This window comes from Pseudorasbora parva, chromosome 20 (assembly GCF_024679245.1).
Source record: "Pseudorasbora parva isolate DD20220531a chromosome 20, ASM2467924v1, whole genome shotgun sequence".
Lineage (NCBI taxonomy): Eukaryota > Metazoa > Chordata > Actinopteri > Cypriniformes > Gobionidae > Pseudorasbora > Pseudorasbora parva.
The window spans coordinates 13249663-13275613 of NC_090191.1; the positions used below are offsets into that span (position 1 = coordinate 13249663).

Below are 25951 nucleotides of genomic sequence, written 5' to 3' on the forward strand. Positions count from 1 at the left end.
TGTAAAATAGTAAAGCAAACTTAGGTTAAGGGGTTAAGTAGGCTACGTAAATCGGCAAAAACAAAACAGGAAGGAAGAAGAATTGCGCACTTTTTCTTAGTGTCTGTTTTCATGGTAAATCATTGATTCGTTGTTCTGTTGAGAATGTCTTGTTTGTTAACCGGGAACACACTTGTCTGAACTTACTCATGGACGTGTTTTTGGAACCAGCATACCTCGAGTTAGCAAGGTTTGGGTTGATCAACCAAGTTCAAAGTATACATGAAGGTAAGGTAAGTTAACCTTGCTTTCTGGCATACCCCTCTGGGGATGTTTTAATGAGAAATTTGCATGTGACGTTTACAGATGAACAGAAGAAATCTCATGAAATTTTAAATTCATTAATCCATGTGTGGCATTCTTAGGTGCCTCCCTGGATGGCCTTGTTTCTTGTGATTTGTTGTGGTGTCAGTGTCATTGAAATTAAATGTCTCTTCTGTGTACAATCTGATAGGTTAGACAGTATTACAAGATTTTAATTGGAGAAGGATGGTGAAGGGAAGCTAACACTAAAATGTGGTGCAAGTGGCAAGAAGAGAGCAAGAAAAAAAAGCTGGTGTCACTGTTCAGGTTGAGTTTGGTCAGATGATTTTGTGTGACAATGCAAAATGTCATTAAGTGGTTACACTATTCATGTGTTTTAATTTTGAGATCACTCTAAAGAATGGGTTGAGGGTGAATGGGTTCAAACTGCCAGAAGCTACCTCAGTTTCTTCCAAAATGTTCAAGAAAAGCACTAAGAAAACTTGTTTTGTTATATGTAGTAAACTGTTCTGTAGCTACATATGTGATGTACAGCCTAAAGCCGAGTTCACACTGCCCGATTTTAGCCCCGATTTTGACTCGCCGAGATCATAGGTAAATCGGTGCTCGTGCATGCGATCAGAGAGAATCGCCGACGAGTTGCGATGCCAGTGAGATATTTGGCATGCTAAATATCTGGACCTGTCGCCGATTCATACTCCTGCTGTGTGAAATGTGTTCTGACTAATATTATATTGCGACGACCTACAGCCAATGAGAGAGTGAGATACAGGGCAGCGGGAGGTTCAGAGAGGAGTTATAGAGCAGAATATTAGTATTTTAATAGATGTATTTACAATTCTATCAAACCGAAACAAAGCCCAAACATTTGCATGTCCAGCTGCAGCAGCAGCAGCACATTACAAAATTATTTATTTACCTCAAACTGTCTTTGCAGAACACAATCCCTGCTCCCTCTCCAAAATGTTCCACCGCAATATACTTGTTTCCCTTTTTCTCCACAAATCAGAACACAGACAATTTAGAGGAAACTTTGAGAAGTGTATTATTCTTAATAACAATTCCAAGTCTCGCGCGAGAACTCCGGTCTGACGCACATACACAACAATACTATTTACATATATGAAATCAAAATGAATTTTTTTTTTTTTAAACACAGCCTAAAACAACTTCAGTCAAAATCAACAACTGATGGGAAAAGATTAATCTTTCAATTGGCATTTGCCCAAAAAAACCTAAAATACCAAAGCCATGATTCAGAAGAAGCCAGAGTTTTCAGATTATATATTTATCACTTACTCTTCCTTCCCATGCATTTGATATGTAAGATGATGTGTCCTGTGGTGTAATGCCAATAAAATCTTGTCTGTATTATTTATGGTGCTGGTAGGGTGACAATGTTTCTGCTCTGGCTATATGGGTAAATGTTCTCTTTCTGGGCATATAACAAGTGGGTTCATCTGAATAAACATATCAATAACATCCGTAAACACCATAGAAACCGTGGCTAATGACGCATTGATTCAATGCATAAGACAGGAAGGTTGTATAAACATTAAAGGTGCAGTGTGCTGAAGGGGGGAGTGGGCCGAAACCCTTGCCTCTTCATCATATGCATCTTATCCTTTTGAATGATTTTTAATAAGCTCATGAATTAAATAATCAGTTTATTGACAATCTATTTTATTTGATCATTAATACATTTAACTATTATTTAATATGATTTTGACTCTGTCTGCTGTATGGTGTCTAATTTGCTTTCCAGGGACGGTCTGACCCCTATTTATGTGCCCTGACATACTGTAGATAGCCTGACCTCTATCTCTGGGTTCTGACCAACAGGGCCTTGGAGAGAAAGTTAGAACTTCCAAGAGGTGAATCCTGGCTGTTGTTAGTAACCCCAGGACAGGAAGGGGTGGGAGGATTTGAGTCTCCCAATTGTGATTTCTTCCCATTTATATAGTGCAGGGTATATGCAGGAATTCTGAAGTTAATCTCAATACCTTTTTAAGACTTTTTAAAGACCTTCTCAAAATATTTTAAGACCTCATCACACTTCTAATCAGCAACAAACCTTTAATAAACAGTTGTAGTCGAATGTAGACTTAAAATCTCTATCGTAGGCCAATTTTGTATCGTTTATATTGCATAGCTGTTTCGCAACGTATGGAGGGCGACACATTACCTAACTGCGCATTTCGCAAAATACATGACGTCACCCGTAGACAGCGCTCGCCAGGGATGGAAATTAACTTTTTTCAAAGTCTACCACTCAATGTTTTTACCAGCCACTTTTTTGTTTTTAACTGACAATGTGTAACTGCATGTGAAAATTAATACTACAAGCTCTACAATGGCTTCCAGTTTTATGGTTTTTAGTCCCAACAATGAAACTATTCGTTCTGGCATCTTTGAAGCGTGTTGACAACATACCGAGCAGAACATTGTCAGAATGGGATGCACCGAAATCAAAATTCTTGGCCGAAACCAAAAAAGAAGAAACCAAAGCCGAAAACCGAAAAATAAAATTCAAACTAAAATGTTTAACTCGACCTCACTCATGTGTACATTAAATAATAATGCACATGCCTACTGGCCTGCAGAAAGGTACAGAAATTGAATTTAGTAATCAAATGTAAAATAACTGCATATTTAACTGTTTAAATGAAAGATTAATCCTTATTAAACTTACAAAAGCTATTCTATCAAGAGCATTGTTTAATGTCAAACTAAATATAAAGACATCACTCAGGCAGCAGTAAAGGCTACTGCGCCTTTAAGACCTGATGCAGGGATATGCTCGTCTTTCTCGACTGTGCATACTATACAGTTCACTTGTGTGCTTAGCTGAGCGCATCTCAGGGTCTGCTCTCTCTCCTCTCTACAGGACATTTACCTCAAACGCTGCAAAAGCAGAGCTGTTAAAATCATCAAAGTTTCCATCCACCCCAGTAACCATCTTTTCACTTTACTACCATCTGGTAAGTGCTTTCGTAGTCTGATGGCAAAAACCGAGAGACTCAGGAAGAGCTTCTTCCCCCAGGCCATCAGGCTCCTTAACTCAAAACCAGCCCCTTAACATTTTTATGTCTCCACTTAGTAAGATCTCCATCTTTCACTACCTCACTTTCTGACAGTGTCACCTGTTTGCACTCGCACAACCTTTTGTTCATGCCCGTGTATCTTAATATTGAAGAGTACAGTATAATGCACATATGCACATTGCCTCTTCTACATCCCTGGGTATCTTATTATTTAGGACTGTAGTTTACTCTCATGCTAATTATTTCCATTCTATATTTAATTCTACTATATACATCATTTTTATATGATTCTTATAGTTTTATATTTATGTATATTTTCAGCTGTGTTGTATTTAATTTGATTTTTTTATAATTGCACTGTCCATGGAACGGACCTGACTCACATTTCACTGCTGGTTATAAATGCCTATATAATTGTGTATGTGACAAATAAATACAACTTGAACTTGAACTTAATGTCCCGCTGCCAATTTATATTGTATCCATGTAAAGAAATGGATTCAACCATAAATATAAACTAAAACTTTACTTTAAATGAAAATAATAATAATTGTAAGCTATTTCAATGAGAAAATACACATTAAACGAACAACAGCAATGCTAGACTTTCCTCAGTGTGGCTGAGCTCACTGTTGTGACATCATAGTGGAGATTCCGTTCAGCACAAAGCTGCAAATCTGACTCTCGTTCGCTGTCTGTGTTTGAGGAGCGAAGAGATCGAAAGACTTTCGACACTTTCTGCAGATATCCACGACAGATACTGAAGCCACTCGCAGCATTCAGTGTCTACAATGTCGCTGTTTTGCAGTGTATCTCGACTTTTTGAGCGTTTTGCTCACTTCTTGCTAAGAAGCGAGACACGAGCACAGCAGTCAGAACCTGTGGCAGAGAAACTTCCAGAGCAGTGTGAGGCCTTCAACTACACTGCCAATTACAAGAAGTGCAGGAAGAGACGCCGCAAGGTGCCTGAGAAGTACCCGCTTGGAGAGAGAGTGGAGGAAAGAGAGGGGAAGGTCAATAAGGGAGGCCGTCATGAAGATGAGGCTAGAATATCACCCAAAAAGATAAAGAAGAGAGGATGTGCACAGCAGAAAAAACGAGAGATGCACAGTCTGGAAAAGTTGATGGAGGGAGGAAGTGAGCTTAGAGAAGAAGGAGAAAAGAAAAGGAAGAAGAGAAAACGGAAGCAGCCAAAGGTCAAAGAACCAACGCCGCTTCTTGTGGAGGTCAAACCTCTGCCTTCTACCATCCGATGTTCCTTCCTAAAGCCAATAGAGGGAGAACTGCCAATGCTCCCAAGTGTCTCCGGACACCTCCCTCTACCAGCCGCTCACCTCAAACCCCTGCCACCAGTGACAAAACCTGAGCGTCCTCAGAATCCAGATCCAGAACCTGATGAACGCTTTTCAATCTCTTCATCCCAAGTGCGTCGTCCCAAAAGACTTCCTCCGAGCCCCACTCCTGTACCCGATGAAGCCGTTGCTCTGGGACGTCCTCCCAGTCGGAAGCCTCAGCCGTTCCCTTCTTCCCAGTTTGAGCCCCCTCCAGAACTCATGCTGATCGACATAGAGGATGAGGAGAGCGAGTATGTGGAGTACACGGGGAAGACCTTCCGGGCCAGTGACTTACGCAAGTCTGAATGCCCCCAAACGCCGGAGGCCGAAATCAGGCAGAGAAGGATGCTTGCTTGGTTGGAGGTGGACGAGGACGAGGTGCAGGAGGAAACATGGTCAATGGAAGTGGTCCGGGCATTCGAGGAAGAGGACTATGACCCCAGTGAAATGGGAGACTCCGAGGCCAGAGAAGGCCCTTCGGATGATGACCCTCACATCGCAGAGTTCATGAGGAAGCTCTTCTGCGAAGCCTCTCCTGACGGTCCCAAGAACGAGACCCAGAACAATATGAACCAGACAAAGAGAAAAAGAAAAGTGCCATTTTCTCTGTTCACCTGGGCAGAGAAGAAGGCCCAGAAAAAGAAGGAGAAGAAAATAATCAAGGAGAAGGAGCGAAGAGAAAAAAAGTTGCTGCTTGATCGGTACATGAACGATCCGAAACTAAAGCACTTGTGGATCAACAAACACAACCGCAACTACAACTCCTCCTAAAGCAGCTCACCGTCCCTCACTCCCTCCTCACCTTTAACCGGAGTAAATAAAAAAGTCTGCATACTAAAAGTTGAAAGATTCATGACTCTTCCTGATTCAGACCCTTCATAGACAAGACACATTTTTACTTTACTTAATTAATTTAATTTAGCGAAATTAGGTGTGTTTTGTGTTCAATCAGCCTAATATATTAAAAACTGAAGTTTACTTAATTAATTTGCGTTAAAACTACATGAAATATTTGTGTTGACATAACTAACTGGATCTGTAGTTCCCAGCATGCTTTGCAATTTTCTAGGAGAGAAAATTAATGGATTAAAGTGTTATTTTATGTGTTTTTCAGTAAAGGGAAAAATGGTATTAGTTTATGTTAGTGTTTAATGTTCAGTTATGTGAGGAGTTTCTGTAATTTGGTTGCCATTATGCAGAAAAGTGGTGTCTGTGTTTAGGCTGAGGGCACTTATGTACAAATTCATTGGATGTAATTCCTGCCCTCAATTAAATATTTTTAGCTTGTCCAATAAGTTATTTTTGCATATTTAAAAATATGCTTGTTGTTATTTAAAAGTTTTAAAGGCAAATTAAATTGATAACAGTGTTCACCTTACATAATAAACTTTTATAAACTTAACATAACATCATTAAGTAAACGGCACATATAAATATTATGTAACAGTGACAAATTCAAATGTATTACTCAAAGAAATTGTGCTTTACTTTATTTTTATTTTTTTCATATAACTAAATTGTTATTTGTAAAAAAATAAATAAAGCTCAATATAGTTGTGTGCAACCAGCCAACCACTTACCACATATTATATAATTTACGACATTTTTTGAGTGTGACGCTGCAATGCAAACTGCTTTTGTACTCATAGCTTGGAGCCCATTTGGAGGCTTATTAGAATCTCAAAAACTGAAGTTTACACAAAATGTGGGACGAAATTCAATATGAGCTGGCTCATTTTTGTTTGTTCTTCTGTATTTTGATGTAGTATCCAAAGAGCTCCTAGTCTTTAAAAAGCAGACTGAGGCTTGTTCATATAAACTACAGGAGGTGACAGCTAAAGTTTGGGAGAATTTGATTATTTGTTCACATTGGCTACCAAAGGTAAAGTTGAACAGTTTCTTGAATGTTTGTTAAACTACCATAGACACATACAGTATATGCATATAAGAGACGTTTGAATAAAAGAATAAGTGATTTCTTCTTGTTTGTAGAGACTGAAATGGTTCTTCAACACAGGATCTTGTTGTTGCTCCTCATCTTTTCATGTCTGATTGGTATACACTTTCTATTCTATTCCACATTATGTGGTTGATTAAAAGATTACAATTAATTCAAAGTGTTGAGGATTCTCAAATGTTTTGTCGACTTCTGCAATGCCTTTTTAATTTAAAAGTAATGTTTCTAATATTTTGTTTATCTGGTCTAACAGTGTTGACAGATTTATGTAACAGTCGATGTCTGGCAAATATAATTGCTAAGAAATTGAAGAGTGCACCACAGCGTGGTGATAATTGTACGGTTACAGTAAACATCACTTCAATCCAGTATGAGACACTGTCTTTTGTAAGTATCAGGGTTTTTAACACTTTATCATTTCTGTCTTTTTTTATGCTCGACACAAACTCTGCTGTTAACAATATCACTTTTTCAATGGTCTACAGGTCCTTCTCAAAAAAAATTATTTTAGATTCATTGCACACCAACTAAAATACTTCAGGTCTTTTATTGTTTTAATACTGATGATTTTGGCATACAGCTCATGAAAACCCCAAATTCCTACCTCAAAAAATTAGCATATTTCATCCAACCATTTTTTTTGTGGGCTGTGGATGTTATTGAGCTTGTAGAAGTTTAGCTCTTGTATTCTTCTGAACATCTCGCGCTGCCATTGCCCAATGTCATTTCTGATATAACTCCATAATCTGTCCATGTTTTAAATGCCTTTTCCCCGAATGAATGGCTACAATGACTGGCTGTTTTAAAATATAACTAGGCTAATATCATAACAAAATAACCCAGGCAGTCTCATCTACAAGATGTAGGCCTCCAGCTGGGCTCATAGCTTGCCAAATATTGTTACCAAGCGCTATAACAATATTTAACTATGTATATATATTTTTCATGTGATTGGTTCAACCGCCACCCGCCCGAATTTAATTAAAAAATAATATTCCGTCACGTCATCGGCCCGATCCACGACTGTAAACGCCAACCGCGCATCTCTATGAGGCGGTTCAGCTGTGGCATGCAAGCCTGCAGTTATCCGGCCGGCCTGCTTGAGTCGGCCTGCTTTTCATGAGCTGTATGCCAAAATCATCAGTATTAAAACAATAAAAGACCTGAAATATTTTAGTTGGAGTGCAATGAATCTAAAATATATGAAAGTTTAATATTTATCATTACATTATGGAAAATAATGAACTTTATCACAATATGCTAATTTTTTGAAAAGGACCTGTATTGTCACTTTCATAGTTTTATACTTTCATTTGAAAGCCACATTTCTAGCATCTGTAAAACGGCATTCTTCCATCTTAAAAATATAACTAAATTACGGCACATGCTTTCAATGCAAAATGCTGAGCAGTTAGTACATGCGTTCATGAGCTCAAGGCTAGATTATTGTAATGCTCTACTAGGTGTTTGCCCGGCTCGCTTAATAAACAAACTCCAGCTAGTCCAAAATGCAGCAGCTCGAGTTCTTACTAGAACCAGGAAGTATGATCATATTAGTCCAGTTCTGGACTATGTTTTATATAGTTTTAGAAACCATATAGTCATTTAATAAGGAGCAAGGTTTTTACAGTCTATGTTTTTTACCTTGTGACTACCATGATCTTACATTTAAATGAAACTGGCCTACAGTTAAATTACAGTCTATAAAACAGTTTTAAAGTCTGGATCCCATGAATTAAAGACAAAGCTTTTTTTTCTCTTTAAAAGTTTTATTAACTTCTTTTAAAGGGATCCCCTGGTGTTGAGACTTGTATGGCTTAATATGACATAAACGATGTCTCTTACTGAAATATGTGGTAGAAAATAGTGTTGTAGTCAAGACCACCTAAACCGAGACCAAGACAAGACCAAGACTTTGAAGGGCCGAGACCAAGACAAGACCAAGACTTTGAAGGGCCGAGACCGAGTCAAGACCAAGACCAAGACAGGCCGAGACCGAGTCAAGACCGAGACCAATGCATGTCCCCACACTTATGATAAAATGTGGAATATGCATATGATTGGCACTTCTCTTATGTGTGGGTGTGTAAGTGTACCATGAGAGAAGTTTTGATCAAATAATCAAAAGGCATTGCAGCTTTGTGGGAATTAATCTTTTTCTATAAGCAAATAACACTTAACTTTTCGTCAATGGAAGGCACTGAAGACGACGTGTTCATATTGTTTACAGTCTATGGTGGACACAAACACCAACCTGACACTAACGCCCGTTTCACACATACTCCGTCTGCAGTGCGTGTGCGTTGCGTATTTTTTTCCGTACCCATGTTAACGGATGACATCTTTCACACTGCACGCGGATGCAGTCCGTCAGTCCGTTCCAGGAGCGTTGCGTCTGCAGCAGTGCACGGATCGTTTTCGTACCGAGTCTATTTTTTGCTGCGCTGCGCTGCGTTGCGTTGCGTTGCTGCATTAAAGTGATAGAACATTGTTCGCATTAAAATAAACATGTACTGACGCGAAAGTCTAGTAATTTCAACACGGATGCATATCATTTAAAATATACTCTTGTTTCAAAGTCAACACATGGCTTTTTTTCTCAAGTAAAGCAACAAAACGACACCTTACCTGGCATTTAGGTAAAAAAAATGTGCCATAATGGAGAGCACTCGTACTTTCTTGGAGGTGAAATGCAAAGTTATTTTTGACCTGCAGGATTTCTTTTCAAAGGGTTTAAAAACGAAAGAAAAGACGAGAGTCGGCTGTTTTTGAATAGCCTATTCTAAGTTTCTAATTTAAAATGTTTATGATTTTAGGCTATAACCTATGTTTAAATGTTTTGCCTTTTTTGTGAGCTAAATCTAAAGTATATTTATATATAAATAAAGAAAAAATGTTGTTTAAATGTAGGCTTGTAGCCTACGTTAACCTGTCTACTCAGAAAGATTAAACAAAGAGAATTGCAATTCTGATGAGCCAAGATCAGTAACAACTTCTGGATTTTAAATAAAAAATCATTAATAAATGCTGTGTTTGTGGTATGTAAAAGCGGATCAGTTGCGGACGGCAAACGCAGCATATGTGAAAGGACTACAGGGTGTGGGGCTCCTGCAACGCATACGCAACGCAACACGCACCGCACACGCACTGCAGACGGAGTATGTGTGAAACGGGCGTAACAGTTTTGTGTTTTGTTTTGTGAAAAGTGCTCAATCCCATTTTAAAACTCAAAGTTCCCTAAGAATGCTAATCTCGATGAGGTATTAATCTCAGACACAGTCCATTATGTCTTAAATGAATGTGAATAACAGGAGGTGGAATATGTATCATACAGATATGCATTAGTATGCTGCTTAAGCAAATTATTTTATATATGTACATATTTTTCATTTACAAATTGAAAATGTTACTGTGCAGCTTTATTGTGCAACAACAAGGAAAAGAAACCCTGTACTTGCATTATTATGTATGATCTCTTATCTTGATGTTTCTTTTGTTCCAACAGGTTGAATTGTGTTGGTATATAATCATATCAATATTAGAAATAGCATTAACAGTTAACAAATAGCCACATTTTCTGCCATATACAATTTAATAAAATGATCAGCTAGCTAACAAACAACTTTGTTCTGTTTTCACCTCACTCCAGTCTAAACTAAATGATTTTAGACTATTTATTTTACTACACATTCAACATACATAAGCTGAAATACGGTGGATAGTTAAAACTAATAAATCTTACTCTCCACTCTTGCTAAATTGGGTAAGCACACTTGCGTTCTCATTTCTGAGGTGTTCTGAGTAAATGATTAAACTGATTCGTTCAGTTCATTGTTGAACAGATCAGTTCTTATTACCGTCGTTAAAATGATTCGGTTCAAATGAGTCATTTGGTCGTGAATCGGACATTAGCAGACCCGTTGTGTCTGAATCACGGCTGTCAGAACATCGCGGAAGGTTTGTCACACAGAAAACACTTCATAACTGGATAGAAATTGTTTCCTGTTTATTTAATGTATGATTTATGTCAGCTGTTTAGCTGGTCAAACGTTTTTTGAGCGCAATTCACACCAAACGGTACTTCAAAACAGTTGTCCGAACGCACAACGTTCAACATGGATTCGGTTTTCTGAACTTTTGATTTAGCTTAATATGTGAAGTGTCAGAGAGAGCTTATCTGCTTATTTTGAAGACAGAGAGAGTGAGCGCAGGGTGGAGTTCTCTGCTCTTTATATGCCTTCAGCTGTGGTCTTGACCGGTCTTGAGACAAAATCCCGAGTCATCTTCGCCCGAGACCGAGTAAAAATGCAGTCGATACCGAGACGAGACCAAGACCTTTAAAAAGTGGTCTCGAGACCGATCTCGAGTACTACAACACTAGTAGAAAACCCATGAAAGATCTACGTTATTTAAAAAATCGATTTTATATTTGGACCATGGGCGGCGCCATCTTGTTTGCGTTCCTCAATCAGCTGGCGTAACACGTAGCTATTTTTACCACAACGCAACTCAAATTGTTTCAGAGTTAAACAAAAACCAATGAATTGCTTTGTAATTGTACTTAAAACAAACTCAAACATACATGCAAAAAGAAGCAAATGTTTGCACTTGTATGTCAGAGGCGGCTTTATAACGGTGTGTGTGTGTGTGTTTGCTTAAGATTTGAGCGTGACATCTGCGGGGATTAGTAGAATTATGTGCAATCCCGCGCAAAATTCAGACCGATCACACACTAATACTAACACTTAAACGCTGTCATGAGGAAAATTCCAGCAGAACGCGCGTTCGCCGTGTTCAGATGGTTAACCGGGCTAAGTGAGAATATACGGTGCGTGTCAACTCGCTGAGAGCGCAGCTGGGATCGATACTGTAGAAACTGAGTAGGCTATCGTATCTTTTCGGATATTTCAGTATCGATATTTTTGACAACACTAGTTGCACTGTGCCGACCCAGGCTTTTTAAAAGTGAAATAAATCAGAGCGCAGCTTGCCGTGCCCCATGGCTAAAAGAACAAGCGGCCGCGCACATACCGGAAATCAGGTGGCCATGGAAACCAAAACTTGAGCGCTTGGACCGATGATTGGAACCGAAAACAAATTTTCTAAACGATTCCAATGGCATCGTTATTTTTAAAACGGTTCCAAGTTAGAACCGGTTCTCGGTGCCCAACCCTACTCACAGTTGTCATGAAGGTCAAAATTAGCCGTATAGGCAAAAACCACAATTTGTACCAGGCTGTAAACATGTTTTTTTCTGCTGTAAAGTTGGGCATTTTAAGATTCTGCTCCCTTCTAAAACCTGCCAGGCCAGATGAGGAATTGCAGTTTACATTACTTACGTATTGGCCTTAAGAGAGATTGCGGGAGGTTGCCGCTTGGTCTTGAGAGAGGAAATGTCAAATGGCCATTGGAGGCCGTTCTGAGCCATCGGATTTCAAGAAAAAGATCTTAATTTGTGTTCCGAAGATGAACAAAAGTCTTACAGGTGTCGAACGTCATGAGGGTAAGTAATTAATGACAGAATTAACGACAGTTCTTGCAGTATGTTCTCCACCTCGGCTGAGCAGGACTTTTTTCTTGTGGGTGTCAGAGAACTATTGTGTGATTGGTCGGAAATTAAGTGGGCGGAATTAATTTGGAGCAACTGAGATGTATGGAATGTGCTACCAGAATGAACTTGTACACTGCAGAGTGTGTACCAAGATTTAATTTATCAGAGAATTGTTGCTGCTATTTTAAATGTAAAAGTATTAACACACACACAAAGCAAATAGGTTCTCTCTCTCACAGGCATGACTCTTCAGGTGTATCTGTTAATGTTATGGATATTATTATTATATTGATCACAATTAAATTAATTCAGAGTGAATGTTCAGATGATTTTTTAAATTGCTCAATTTGCTCCTATTACACTGATGAACACTACACTGTCTTTGCAGAATGAGTTGTCAAATGATGTTTCAAGTCTTTATGATGTGTAAAACTCTTTCCACAGTGAGGGCAGGCAAACGGCTTCTCTCCAGTGTGAACTCTCATGTGAGCGTTAAGGTTCCCTTTGGTTGTGAAACTTTTTCCACACTGAGGGCAGGTAAACGGCTTTTCTCCGGAGTGAATTCTCATATGAGTCTTAAGATTTCCTTTTTGTGCAAAGCTCTTCCCACATTGTTTGCAGGTAAAAGGGTCCTCTCCAGTGTGACTTTTCAGGTGGATATCAAAGGATTCTTTATATGTGAAACTCATTTCACACTGGGTGCAGGTGAAAGGCTTCTCTCCAGTGTGGATTCTCATGTGAGTCTTGAGGTTTATTCTAGTACTGAAACCCTTCTTACAGAGAGAGCACATGAAACGCTTCTCTCCATTGTGAACGAGTATGTGATATGCAAGACTTGCTTGTTGTGAGAAGCTCTTCCCACACAGGTCGCAGGAGAAAGGCTTCTCTCCAGTGTGAAGCAGCATGTGAGTCTTGAGACTTACTTTATGACAGAAACTCTTTCCACACTGAACACATATGAATGGCTTCTCTCCAGTGTGAATTCTCATGTGAGTCTTTAGGTATTTATTGAATCGGAAACTTCTTTCACACTGCTGGCATTTGAAAGGCTTCTCTCTGGAGTTGTTTATTAGGTGGCTTTTAAAGCGCTTTATGTCCAGAAAACTCATTCCACACTGACATAAAAAACAGTCCTCTTTTGATTTAATTCTCCCATGGTGATTAAGGGTTTCTGTCTTTCGAGCTTTTTTTTTGTGCAAAACTCTTCTCAGTCCATGAACAACTAACAGATTTTTCTCCAGTTATTAAATCACGATCTTTCTCTTCCATTTCATTCAGTTCTTGACTCTCTTCTTTCAGCAGCATCAAGTCTAGGGTGAACAGAGATAAATACAAGTTAACACCAGCTTAATGGTACAAAACATCAGACATCAAATCATTTAGACATTTAATGCAACAAACAATATACACTACCAGTCAAAAGTTTGGACACACCCTCTCATTTAACGTTTTTTATTTATTTTCATGACTAGATTCTCACTGAAGACATCAAAACTATGAATGAACACATATGGACTTATGTAGTAAACAAAAAAGTGTGAAATAACTAAATACTGTATATTTTCAATATTTTAGATTCCTCAAAGTGGCCACCCTTTGCTTTATTGACCACACTGCAAACCCTTGGCCTTCTCTCAATGAGCTTCATGATGTAGTCACCTGAAATGATTTTCCCTTCACAGGTGTGCCTTATCAGGGTTCATTTGAGGAATTTCTTGCCTTCTTAATGGGGCTGGGACAATCAGTTGTGTTGTGCAAAAGTCAGGTTGGTACACAGATGACAGCCCTATCTGACAACTGTTAGAATTCATATTATGGGAAGAACCAATCAGCTAAGTAAAGAGAAATGATAATCTATCATTACTTTAAAAACTGAAGGTCAGTCAGACTGGAAATTTGCACACACAAAAATGAACGTGTCCCCAAGTGGTCGCAAAAACCATCAAGCGCTACGACGAAACTGACTCACATGAGGACTGCCCCAGGAACTGAAGACCAAAAATCACCTCTGCTGCCGAGGATAAATTCATCTGAGTCACCAGCCTCAGAAATCACAAGTTTCTCATTAAGATCAACTCTGTTCTTCACATGAAGATATCGTATGACTTCAGAAGACTTGGAATGCAACTGTTTATACAGTTTTTTGGTCAGTTTTTGCAATAAATTCATGTGACTGTACATTTATTTGCCTGTTACGTGTTTTATATTGTTGAGAGAGGGTAGGTTTAGGGTAGGAGTGGAGTTATTTGCTCCAAAATATAAAATTAGGCTATAAATATTCATTCTGTGAGATCAGGTTGGCGGACTCACGTGGAGATGATGGTTTGTTTTGGCGTAGACATACGCGGAATCACACGGCGTAGACATACACGCGGATAACTCAAAATTCATACAGATAACACGCCACTTAGAAAGTAGCGTGTATGTTTACGCAAAGTCATGATGTCATGTTGCATGCCGATGCTGCTGAAACAAGCTTTTCATAAACAATGGCGAACGTGACGTTACTATTGAAAAGCTCATGGCTTTACAATCCTACATCGGCATCAAAATACAGCGAATCCAAAGCACCAAGTTTGTGTTTGTCTTGTTGGTCATGGTAATCCCACCCCCAGCCCCTGATGCAAGCGGTTCTTACTTCAAGACCAGCAATGTTTTTGTGCTACTTAAGCCTCAGAGGGAGAAAACTTCTCCGGTACAGAATTGATAATGTCGGAGCTAAACTACAGCTGGTGTCAGGCTCGCTGACAATACAGTTCCAAAAAGATACTTGCATTTAGGGCTGTCGTGACAACCGCAATATTGTAATACACTATTGACAAGCCAACCGCAGAGGAAGTAAAGCAACCACGGAAATCGTGGCAACTGCAGTGTTCAGTTTTTTTGTGTGTGTGTGGCTGCGGCCTTGTTTTACAATTCGTCACTATCCATTTAATGTAAAAAAATTAAAAAAAAAAGTGTTAAGACTGTAATTTTTCGTTTACTGAAACGATGGCAGGCACTCCTCCAAAACCAAATGTCACACCACTCTTAAGTTAAACAATAAACTGTCACAAACTTGTCTGTTGCTGGAATAAATGTATATTTCGTTTAAAAATAAATATTTTGAAACTAAAATTATTTCCAAAGTTAAGATATATTGAAGAAAAAACATATTTAGGCTAATTTCAGCTCAATTTAACATCCAAATCTGTCAGAGCACATTTAAAGATTGGGTATTCTTTTGCACTCTGTATTTTTTGATTAGTAAAAATAAATTGAAATGAATAACCCAGTAAACACAGAACATTCCCCCCTAACATTCCCAAATGGTTCTCGAAGCCTAATTTAAAATGTAGAGCCTTAGCCTATAATTTATTTTGGTAGGCTAATTAGTAGATCACTTTCAACGAAGAGATGGTGGGAGTGGAGGACAAATAGACCGCTACTAGTGTGTCAGTAGTTGGAGGTGAAGGGCAAGTGGTGGTGCCCCCAGAAGAAAAGAAAAAGACTCTTGGAGACCTACTGAAGTCAGACAACCTCCGCGTCAGCGTCCATACCCAAGAGAGAGCGAGCAAATAATGAGCGTACGCGCTCTCTGCATTGACTCCAACGCAAATCAACTGACATCCTGGTGGCGCGTAGCCTGGACAGTAGCAGAACTCAGCCCCGCCCACAACATTTGAGCTCGGGCAGTTCAGTCTGGACTTGATCCATAGAGGAGTAATTATGCCCAAACAGAAACTGTTCGGACCAATGAAATTGTCAGGCCGGGCTTTAGATGATGACGGACAGATAATAAACAGTAACATAATCATGCATGTCATCAAAGGCGTTTGGATTGAATTTGTTCAAATCCTAAACAGAGAGCTTGTTTGTATGCATTCACTTTCACTATTTCTCTCTGAAATGATGATCATGTTGGTAAGTACTCTGTGTATCACAGGGATGCAAACACATGTATGGTCAAAAAAGAGAGAGGTAACGGGAATTTCTTGCTTTTCAACCGCGGTAAGAAAAAATCCATACCGTCCCAGCCCTACTACTTGTTTGACATTTTTGCACTCTGTACAGAACTTTTGGTCAACTACAGTTTCTATAAGTGCTTTACAGATAAAGTTGATTACGTTTTGATCAATATATAGCTTTTATTTATTTAATATACATTGCAAATTTTGCTCAGGACAATTTTTTACGTTTGTATTCAACATAATACCTTATTATCTCAATTAAATGTACATGTGACAGTGTGTGTGTTTATTATTCTAGCCAGTAAAAAATATGCTTTGCTGGTGGATTTTTTTCACCTACCAGTCCCAGTGGCAGGTGACCCAAAAAGTTAATTAAGAATTAAGATTAATTAAAAGAACACGCCCCTTAACAGGGTTCCTACACAATTTTCATTTCAAAATTCCATACTTTTCCAGACTCAAATTTTCAGACTTCCCTACTGATTTTTATGACCATATTTAACTGGTTCTGATAAATTGTTTTAAAAACCAAATGCTAACAAGTATGTTACATTCTAAAAATTTTGTATTGCCTTTTATTAGGATAGAAAAGTAGCTAGACAGGAAGTAAGGTGGGAGAGAGAGGGGGGCAGAATTGGGAAAAGTCCATGAGGCAGAACTCAAACTCGGGTCTCCCGAAGCACAACAGCAATACATGGTGACGCACTTACCCACAATCCTATCGGCGCCGACAAGTATGTTACACTGAGTCAAAACCTCTATGTAGGCTATCATGTTACATTTGTAAATTTGAAAATTGTAGCTACTGTTGCTTTTACAAGTCAATTTAACATCAAACCCAGTCACACACACACCCCAACGGCTCTGGTCTAAAGTTAGACTACAGACACGAGAGCGCAGTGTGAATCATATGCGCGAGTCAGCCAGGGATGGAAATTAGCATCCGCCACCAGCCAAATGCGGGTGATTTTGAGTTGTGGTGGGTAAACTTGCTTCACCTACCGGCCACTGTGGCGGGTAAATATAAATAGTATACCATTTCACCTACAGTATTGTTCAAAATAATAGCAGTACAATGTGACTAACCAGAATAATCAAGGTTTTTTGTATATTTTTTATTGCTACGTGGCAAACAAGTTACCAGTAGGTTCAGTAGATTCTCAGAAAACAAATGAGACCCAGCATTCATGATATGCACGATCTTAAGGCTGTGCAATTGGGCAATTAGTTGAATTAGTTGAAAGGGGTGTGTTCAAAAAAATAGCAGTGTGGCATTCAATCACTGAGGTCATCAATTTTGTGAAGAAACAGGTGTGAATCAGGTGGCCCCTATTTAAGGATGAAGCCAACACTTGTTGAACATGCATTTGAAAGCTGAGGAAAATGGGTCGTTCAAGACATTGTTCAGAAGAACAGCGTACTTTGATTAAAAAGTTGATTAGAGAGGGGAAAACCTATAAAGAGGTGCAAAAAATGATAGGCTGTTCAGCTAAAATGATCTCCAATGCCTTAAAATGGAGAGCAAAACCAGAGAGACGTGGAAGAAAACGACAACCATCAAAATGGATAGAAGAATAACCAGAATGGCAAAGGCTCAGCCAATGATCACCTCCAGGATGAGGTGAAGCTAATCTATTTTCAAGAATCCCCCGCAAAGTCCCTCTGTTAAAAAAAAGGCATGTGCAGAAGAGGTTACAATTTGCCAAAGAACACATCAACTGGCCTAAAGAGAAATGGAGGAACATTTTGTGGACTGATGAGAGTAAAATTGTTCTTTTTGGGTCCAAGGGCCACAGGCAGTTTGTGAGACGACCCCCAAACTCTGAATTCAAGCCACAGTACACAGTGAAGACAGTGAAGCATGGAGGTGCAAGCATCATGATATGGGCATGTTTCTCCTACTATGGTGTTGGGCCTATTTATCGCATACCAGGGATCATGGATCAGTTTGCATATGTTAAAATACTTGAAGAGGTCATGTTGCCCTATGCTGAAGAGGACATGCCCTTGAAACGGTTGTTTCAACAAGACAATGACCCAAAACACACTAGTAAACGGGCAAAGTCTTGGTTCCAAACCAACAAAATTAATGTTATGGAGTGGCCAGCCCAATCTCCAGACCTTAATCCAATTGAGAACTTGTGGGGTGATATCAAAAATGCTGTTTCTGAAGCAAAACCAAGAAATGTGAATGAAGAGTGGAATAACAGCTGAGAGGTGCCACAAGTTGGTTGACTCCATGCCACACAGATGTCAAGCAGTTTTAAAAAACTGTGGTCATACAACTAAATATTAGTTTAGTGATTCACAGGATTGCTAAATCCCAGAAGAAATTTTTTTTTTTGTACAAAATAGTTTTGAGTTTGTACAGTCAATGGTAGACACTGCTATTTTTTTGAACACACCCCTTTCAACTAATTGCCCAATTGCACAGCCTTAAGAGCGTGCATATCATGAATGCTGGGTCTTGTTTGTTTTCTGACAATCTACTGAACCTACTGGTAACTTGTTTGCCACGTAGCAATAAAAAATATACTAAAAACCTTGATTATTCTGGTTAGTCACATTGTACTGCTATTATTTTGAACAAGACTGTATTTGTAATCTTTGTTCAATGCATGTGAGTGCGCCCGTATATGTCCGAATATGAGCAGCCGTTTTCGCCGTCATTACCCGGATGTAAAGCCAGAAGACGCGAATAAGAACTTGCGCGCTGAGAGAAGCTCCGTCACTGTGCATCATCCGAGAGCATGCACTCGTCTCACAGCGTGCAAATATTGAGTTCTCTTTTTTAAGTCTTGCGCTTAAACGGACAAACTCACACAAAAAGTATGTCAACATGTCGATCTTGATGAGTATCCAAGCAGACAGAGTCTGTATATGCCTCAAGTGAACTGCATAGAATCGAGAAAGACGAGCATATCGATGCATTAGGTCTTAAAGGGGCAGTAGCCTTTACTCTGCTTAATGTCAAACAAAAGATAAGGACATCACTCACTGCTCTTGATTGAATAGCTTTTGTAAGTTTAATAAGGATTTATCTTTAATTGAAACAGTTAAATATGCAGTTATTTCACATTTGATTACTTTATTCAATTTCTGTACCTTTCTGCAGGCCAGTAGATCTATTATTATTTAATGTACACATAAGTGAGGTCAAGTTAAACATTTTAGTTTTAATTTTATTTTTTACTGTAGATTGTTGTAATGTGCTAAATACATTTTTGCAGCATTTGTAAGTTGTGATTTATTATTTGAAACTTTAATATTATTGTATGCAATTGCAATGCTTTAATTTTTAGTAAAGTTACACAGTCATAGCCATAAATGCAATAGTACTAATGATTGGCCAAAACTTTTTATTTCGGTGTATCTCTGCTGACAATGTTCTGCTCGGTGTGTTGTCAACACGCTTCAGAAGATGCAAAAAACAAATAGCTTCATTGTTGGGACAAAAACCTAAAACTGGAAGCCATAAAAGACTATGAATCATCCAAATGCCACATCCAGGTTAAAAAAAAAAAATAAAAAAGCGCACAAAGCACAGAGCCCTACTCATTTAATGAAATGTATATCAGTTCATGGTTTGTGTTAACCTAGAAATCTAGACGCACCCTAGCGGCAGCAAATTTAATCTGCCCGCAAGTGTCGTCTAGGAACTCTCAATACCCTGCTGAGCTGTATTCCTCACAATCTGGACGGGCCAATAACATCGTGTATAGAGTCGGCGGGCGGAGCCGAGTTGCGTTTGCGTGCTTCTAGTAAACACAGAAACTGGCGAACGGCGGTGGTCTTTCGAATCAGCTTTGACCACTACTCTGGAAGACTTGGAGTTAAGCTTTTCTCTGAGAAAAGAACAAAGAACGGCACTGAAGTCATTCTTAAAAAGGGAAGTTTAGCCGGCCGGATACGGTGAATGTTTAATTTATCGACAAGCTCTGTTTCACCTTCGTTGCTCTGGTTGGTGTAACGTTAGCGCTATCCTATCGCGTGCAGAGGGAGTTTGAAAGACAACCGTTTAACCCGCCCCCCGGATTGAGTCCTGTCTATGGTGAGTTTCCAGACCAAACATCTAGATGTGGGTCTGGCTTGTCAGGCTAGGTTTGTGTGTGTATAAGCGAGAAAGAGAAAATGTCAGTATTTCATTGAGACTTGAGATTAAATAAACTGCTTAAGTACTGTAGAGCTTGTAGTATTACATTTTCACATGCAGTTACACATTGTCGGTTAAAAACAAGAAAGTGGCTGGTAGATTTTGAAATCCACCAGCCACAGTGGCCGGTGGACAAAAAAGTTAATTTCCATCCCTGGAGTCAGCGTAGACAACAAAACATATCGACCCATTTGAATTCTGCACAGAATGCTGCATTTCAAAGCGATATGGAGGAGATTATGATGATAAACTGTAAGAAGAAACTGGCTTTACCAAACAGAAAGGCTCTAGTCAAACTGTGATATTATTAACTAAATGCTATTGGCTGTTTCAAAAAAGGGGAGGAGCTGCTTAACAGCTGTTTCAGAGGAAAATATGTCAACACATTGAAAAATGCGGCTCATTTCAAAATAACTTTAAAAATAATAAATTAATAAAAATTAAAAAAAATTAAGAAATAAATTCCTTTAAATAACTGGAAACCCCTGAAGAAACAAAGGGACGTTTGTGTACAAATACCAGAAAATTAGAAAATGGAGCTAAAGTAAATTATAAATGCTTAATTGGCTGTTAGGTACAGCAAACTTGTAAAGACTCTATAACATAGGCTAATTATAAATAAATATTTAGAAATCTATATTAATATCAGAAACCTATAATAAAATATAAATAATAAAAGGTATATTTTATACCTTTTGTGACCTTAACAATCAAAATACTAAATCAGTCACAATTTTGAAAGTGTTATTATTATTAATTTACCCAATAACGGAATTTCTATCATCATTTACTTACCCTCATGTGATTCTAAACTTATACGACTTTTGTTAATCTTGGACGCATGAACATATTTAAAGGATTAGTTCACCTCAAAATGTCCTAATCATTTACTTACCCCAATGCTATTGGGTGTTTGCTCAAAAACTAAATTTATTTTTCACTGAAAAAAGGAAGGCGTGGGTATCTTAAATGGCATTGAGGTGAATGAAGGATTAGGACATTTTCATTTTGGGGTGAACTAGTCCTTTAATAAAGGGAATGAAATCTCTGATTACATTTATTTATATATATATATATATATATATATATATATATATATATATATATATATATATATATATATATATATATATATATATATTAAAGCTACACTCTGTGATATATTCCCCCATCGGTGAAAAAGTATATGACCATCCAGTGAATATTAGTTTCTGTTCCTCTCAATTCTGATTTCGTTTTAACTCCTACGGTGGCCAATTTAGTCCAACATTAACATGGCAATCCCCAGGGGCGTAGCCATCTTTTCAGGAGTGAGGGGGACAAATGTTGGAATACCAATTTTTTTTTGGACCGATATAATTTATCGCATCGCTTGCTTTTAATTTGGTAAGATAACAAATACACTGCTGAACAATAACCTCTAATATCTATAATATTTTTCTCCTATATTGTATGCCAATTTTATGATTGGTTTACTACAAACTATGCAAAGTAAAAAAAAATATATATATATTCTGATGTAAACCAGCTGTTCTCTATGTGAATATATTGTAAAGTGTAATTTATTCCTGTGATCAATGCTGAATTTATCATTACTCCACTCTTCAGTGTCACATGATCCTTCACTAATCATTCTCAGATGAGGATCTGATGATCAACACACATTTATGATTATTATCAGTTGTGCTGCTCATGGTGCTGCTTAATTTTTGTGGAAACCATCTAAACATTTGTGGTAAAATTAAAAAAGAGAGAAATTAATAATTGTATTGATCAGACATGCATTAAATTGATCACAAGTGGTATTTTTAATATTATAAAAGATAATACTTTATTTAATTAATGCAAATAAATGCTGTCCATTGAACTGTCTATTCATCAGAATCCTGAAAAATAAAATGAATCATGGTTTCCACATCATTTTTAAGCAGCACAACTGTTTTCAACACAGATAATAATCATAAATGTTTTCTTGATTATAAAATCCTCATATGAGAATGATTAGTGAAGGATCATGTGACACTGAAGACTGGACTCATGTTAAATTCAACTTTGATCACAGGAATAAATTACTATATATATTCACATAAAAAAAGGCTGTTTTAATTTGTAATATTTCGCAATATTACTCTTGAACTATTTTTGATTAAATAAATGCAGCCATGGTGAGCAGAAGATACTAAACATTAAAAAAGCTGCATTATTCATATGATACTTTATTGTCAATAAATAGGCTACATTGAGATGGCTTGAAAAACACATAAATAATACATTGTCGCAATCGTCTGATTGTCGTCGTCAAGTTTCAGCTCATAACCATTGTTTTCCTTCTGCTGCAGCTCCAGCTCTGACAGTAAGTTTCTACGAATCCGCTTTTGGACTTTCTATGAGAGCGCCCTCCTCATATTTAGATGCAAATAAAATGGCAGGTCATGCATAGATTATTTTTTGTCTCTGAATTTAAATCTTGATGTATTCACATTGGTTTCTACGTAAATACATTTGACCGTGACACGTGAAGCACGCTATCAACCGAGATTAGAGAAAGCTGTCTTTAGCACCTGTTAACTTGCCCGCCGCCGCGCAGGGTAATGTCATTTCGAATCCTGCTCGGAGCGAGTCGACTAGGATCGGTGAGACCCTGTAAAAATGCGGGGGACGAAAATAAATTTGATTAAAAGTGAGGGACACGTCCCCCCCGTCCCTCACGTATCTACGCCCATGGCAATCCCCCTCTTGACATTCGACACGGTGCCATCGAGTGTTAAAACGCGAAAGGCTAAGCTTGAATTTATAGGTATGTCCCCATGATTCAGATCGCGTTTCAAACTGCTGAAATCATGTGGCATTGGCGATCCGAATTCTGAATCAATAAGGTGATTCACAACCGTTCGAATCTTTGTTTGAGGATTGAAAACAAACACGGAAGAGAAGACCATGCTGAATAAAATCATAGTTTTTGTTATTTTTGGACCAAAATGTATTTTTGATGCGTCAAGAGATTCTACCTAACCCACAGATGTCACATATGGACTACTTTGATGATTTTTTTATTACCTTTCTGGTCCTTCTGGAAAGGGACAGTTACTGTGCATACGTTTTCAATGGAGAGACAGAAAGTCTCGAAAAAGAAAGCTCTCGAACTGAATATAAAATATCTTAAACTGTTACGTGTCTTACGGGTGTGGAACGACATTAATGAGTGAGTCATTAATGACTAATTTAATTTTTGGGTGAACTAACCCTTTAACTTTCATAGGAATTCATTGAAACCATTTGCTTTTCTCAACTATGTTATTAATGCCTGATCAGCCGTGTGCATGTTTCTTTCGTTTAGATAGAATTAGCCATTTAAAAGCCCAGCCAGCCCAGTACCTGTATTCCCGGTGTTGTCACATGTTGATCAACCGGTGGGAAAATTTCCTCACCGTCACATCCCTAATAGATACTGCACAATAAAGTGATATAAATGACTGGTGGATTGTTGCATTTAATGTTACTCAAAATAGTTGATTTGTTGCATAATATGAAGGTTTTCTCTCAGGTTCACTTAAAGGCAGCATTAGTATTTGTCTGATCATGTGATCTCAACATGTCACACGAGTTGACCCACTCCATGTCCAATTAAACCACTTTAATTCTTATGCATAGAGAGACTCATGCATTTCTTTAGAGCTGGACATTATATTTTTATTTCAGTTTAGCTTTGAGAATGAAACCAACCTGTTTGTTCCTCTGTATCTTCATGTTTCACATTGAATGTTTCTTCAATTTTCATGTCTTCACTTTCCTCTTTAATGAACACCATCTTTGTTTGTTCCTCAGTATCTTCATGTTTCACTCTGGATGTTTCTTCAATCTTCATGTCTTCGCTCTCCTCTTTAATGAGCATGATCTTTGTTTGTTCCTCGGTATCTTCTTGTTTCACACCAATCACTTCAAGGATTTCTTCTTGTTTCACGCTGAATGTTTCTTCAATCTTCATTTCTTCACTCTCCTCTTTAATGAACTCCATCTTTATAAGTGTCAGGTGGATCTCAATCGCTTCACCAGGAGTTTTTCCTGTGTTTGGACAATGTCATGTTTAAGATGAGAACAATTAACACAAACACAAAAATCAACCAGCTCCCAAACAACTCCCATAGCTCTTAATACAAATAAAATAAACTACAATACCCCACAAATTAACCATGGTTTTGCTAACCTAATCATAGTTTAGCCATGGTATTTGTAGTGAAACTGTGGTTATACGAATGGTAATCTATAAAAAAACATGCTTACTACACTTTTACTAAAATAAAACCATGGTTAATTTTCAGACTAAAATAACAAATTATACATACTCTTCAAATTCATATATTTTAAAGTGGGCATGTAATTATTTATATATTTGATAGATTCCACTTTCAATAGCTTTAATCAGTGACAAATTTGTGTTAACGATTAACAACATACGACGCACCTTTTGTTAACTTATTCTTGTGTCGATACAATTTACTCACAAGAACGTTCATTAATGTTAGATAAGGCAATACGATTGTAGAATTTAATGCCGAATAATTAATTTAGTTTAATAAGTATATCGCCTTAACGACTTATATATATATACACACACACACACACACACACCTTTCTTCAGCCGAATCACAACATACGCGGCGCAGACTTATGGCGTCACTTCGTGATACCAAAATAAAGGTCCCGTTCATAACATTCCGTCTGAAATCACAAAAGGGCATAGCAATTTCAATACAAAATACACAAGTAGCACATCAAACCTTTATTAGGGCCACAGACAAATATGAAACAATATATAGTAACATGTTCCAATTAACCCTTTAACTGCACCACCAAGAAAAAGGCATTAGGAAAAAAAACATTTTTGCATTTCTTATCTACTGATGTCGCTTCCCCTCCCAACACATCCCATCAAGTATTGGTTGATTGATGGATGTAAATCAGAAAATATGAACTATAATACTAATTTATTATACTAATTTATTTCAAACCATAATCAAAATAAAATATATTTGTATATTGAATCTTATTTATTTACTGGATTATGCCATTAAATATATGTGTTCATTTTAAAACAGTAAATTGTTTTCTTGGTTTTTAACAATAAACAAAAATAAATAACACAAACAGCTAAAAGTAACAAAACCAATGACATTACATTCTTTGTGTGCAAAAACTAAAAAATAATTAAATATCAAAATAAAGTAATATAATGGCATTTTAGGCTGTTATGTTTAAAGAAACACGCGAACAATGTGGTAGTGCAACAGGATTTTTTTTATTCTTTCTTTTTAGATAAATTAACATTTCTTTGTAAACCAGCAATGCTGTGTGGTGTAGTCAAGTCAACTTTATATAGTGCTGTACAATGACGATTGTTTCAAAGCAGCTTCAGTGTTTACAGAAAAATAATGCAACAAATTTTGATTTGGCTGTATAATCGTTCTGGAGAAAACGGTGATGTCATAAGCTCATTTCAAATTATCATATAGCGACAATTTGGGCAGATCAGTGATAGAGTTGATACAGTTAATTTAGTAATTCATTTTATTTGGATATTTAGTTGAAAACTTAGATTGAAATTTTTGTGTCCCCAACTGAGCAAGCCAAGCCAAAGGCGACAGTGGCAAGGAACCAAAAC

At 37.7% G+C, this 25951-nt stretch overlaps 2 protein-coding genes across 3 annotated transcripts; both read right to left on the reverse strand.

The window, feature by feature from the left end:
- Positions 1-12447: 12447 nt before the first annotated feature.
- Positions 12448-13298, reverse strand: LOC137049714 (gastrula zinc finger protein XlCGF8.2DB-like). Its single transcript, XM_067428339.1, has one exon. The coding sequence runs from the start codon at positions 13296-13298 to the stop codon at positions 12561-12563; it is 738 nt and encodes a 245-aa protein (XP_067284440.1). The 3' UTR covers positions 12448-12560.
- Positions 13299-13350: 52 nt separating this feature from the next.
- LOC137049717 (chemotaxis regulatory protein ChePep-like) lies at positions 13351-25015 on the reverse strand. Of its 2 annotated transcripts, none has more exons than XM_067428344.1 (3): positions 24922-25015; positions 24016-24354; positions 13351-13499 (listed from the first exon to the last, which is right to left on the reverse strand). In XM_067428344.1, the coding sequence occupies exons 2-3, from the start codon at positions 24305-24307 to the stop codon at positions 13351-13353; spliced, it is 441 nt and encodes a 146-aa protein (XP_067284445.1). In that variant the 5' UTR covers positions 24308-24354; positions 24922-25015. The 2 variants fall into 2 exon arrangements, with proteins under 2 accessions (XP_067284445.1, XP_067284444.1); XM_067428343.1 differs by lacking the exon at positions 24922-25015 and adding an exon at positions 24755-24874.
- Positions 25016-25951: the final 936 nt, after the last annotated feature.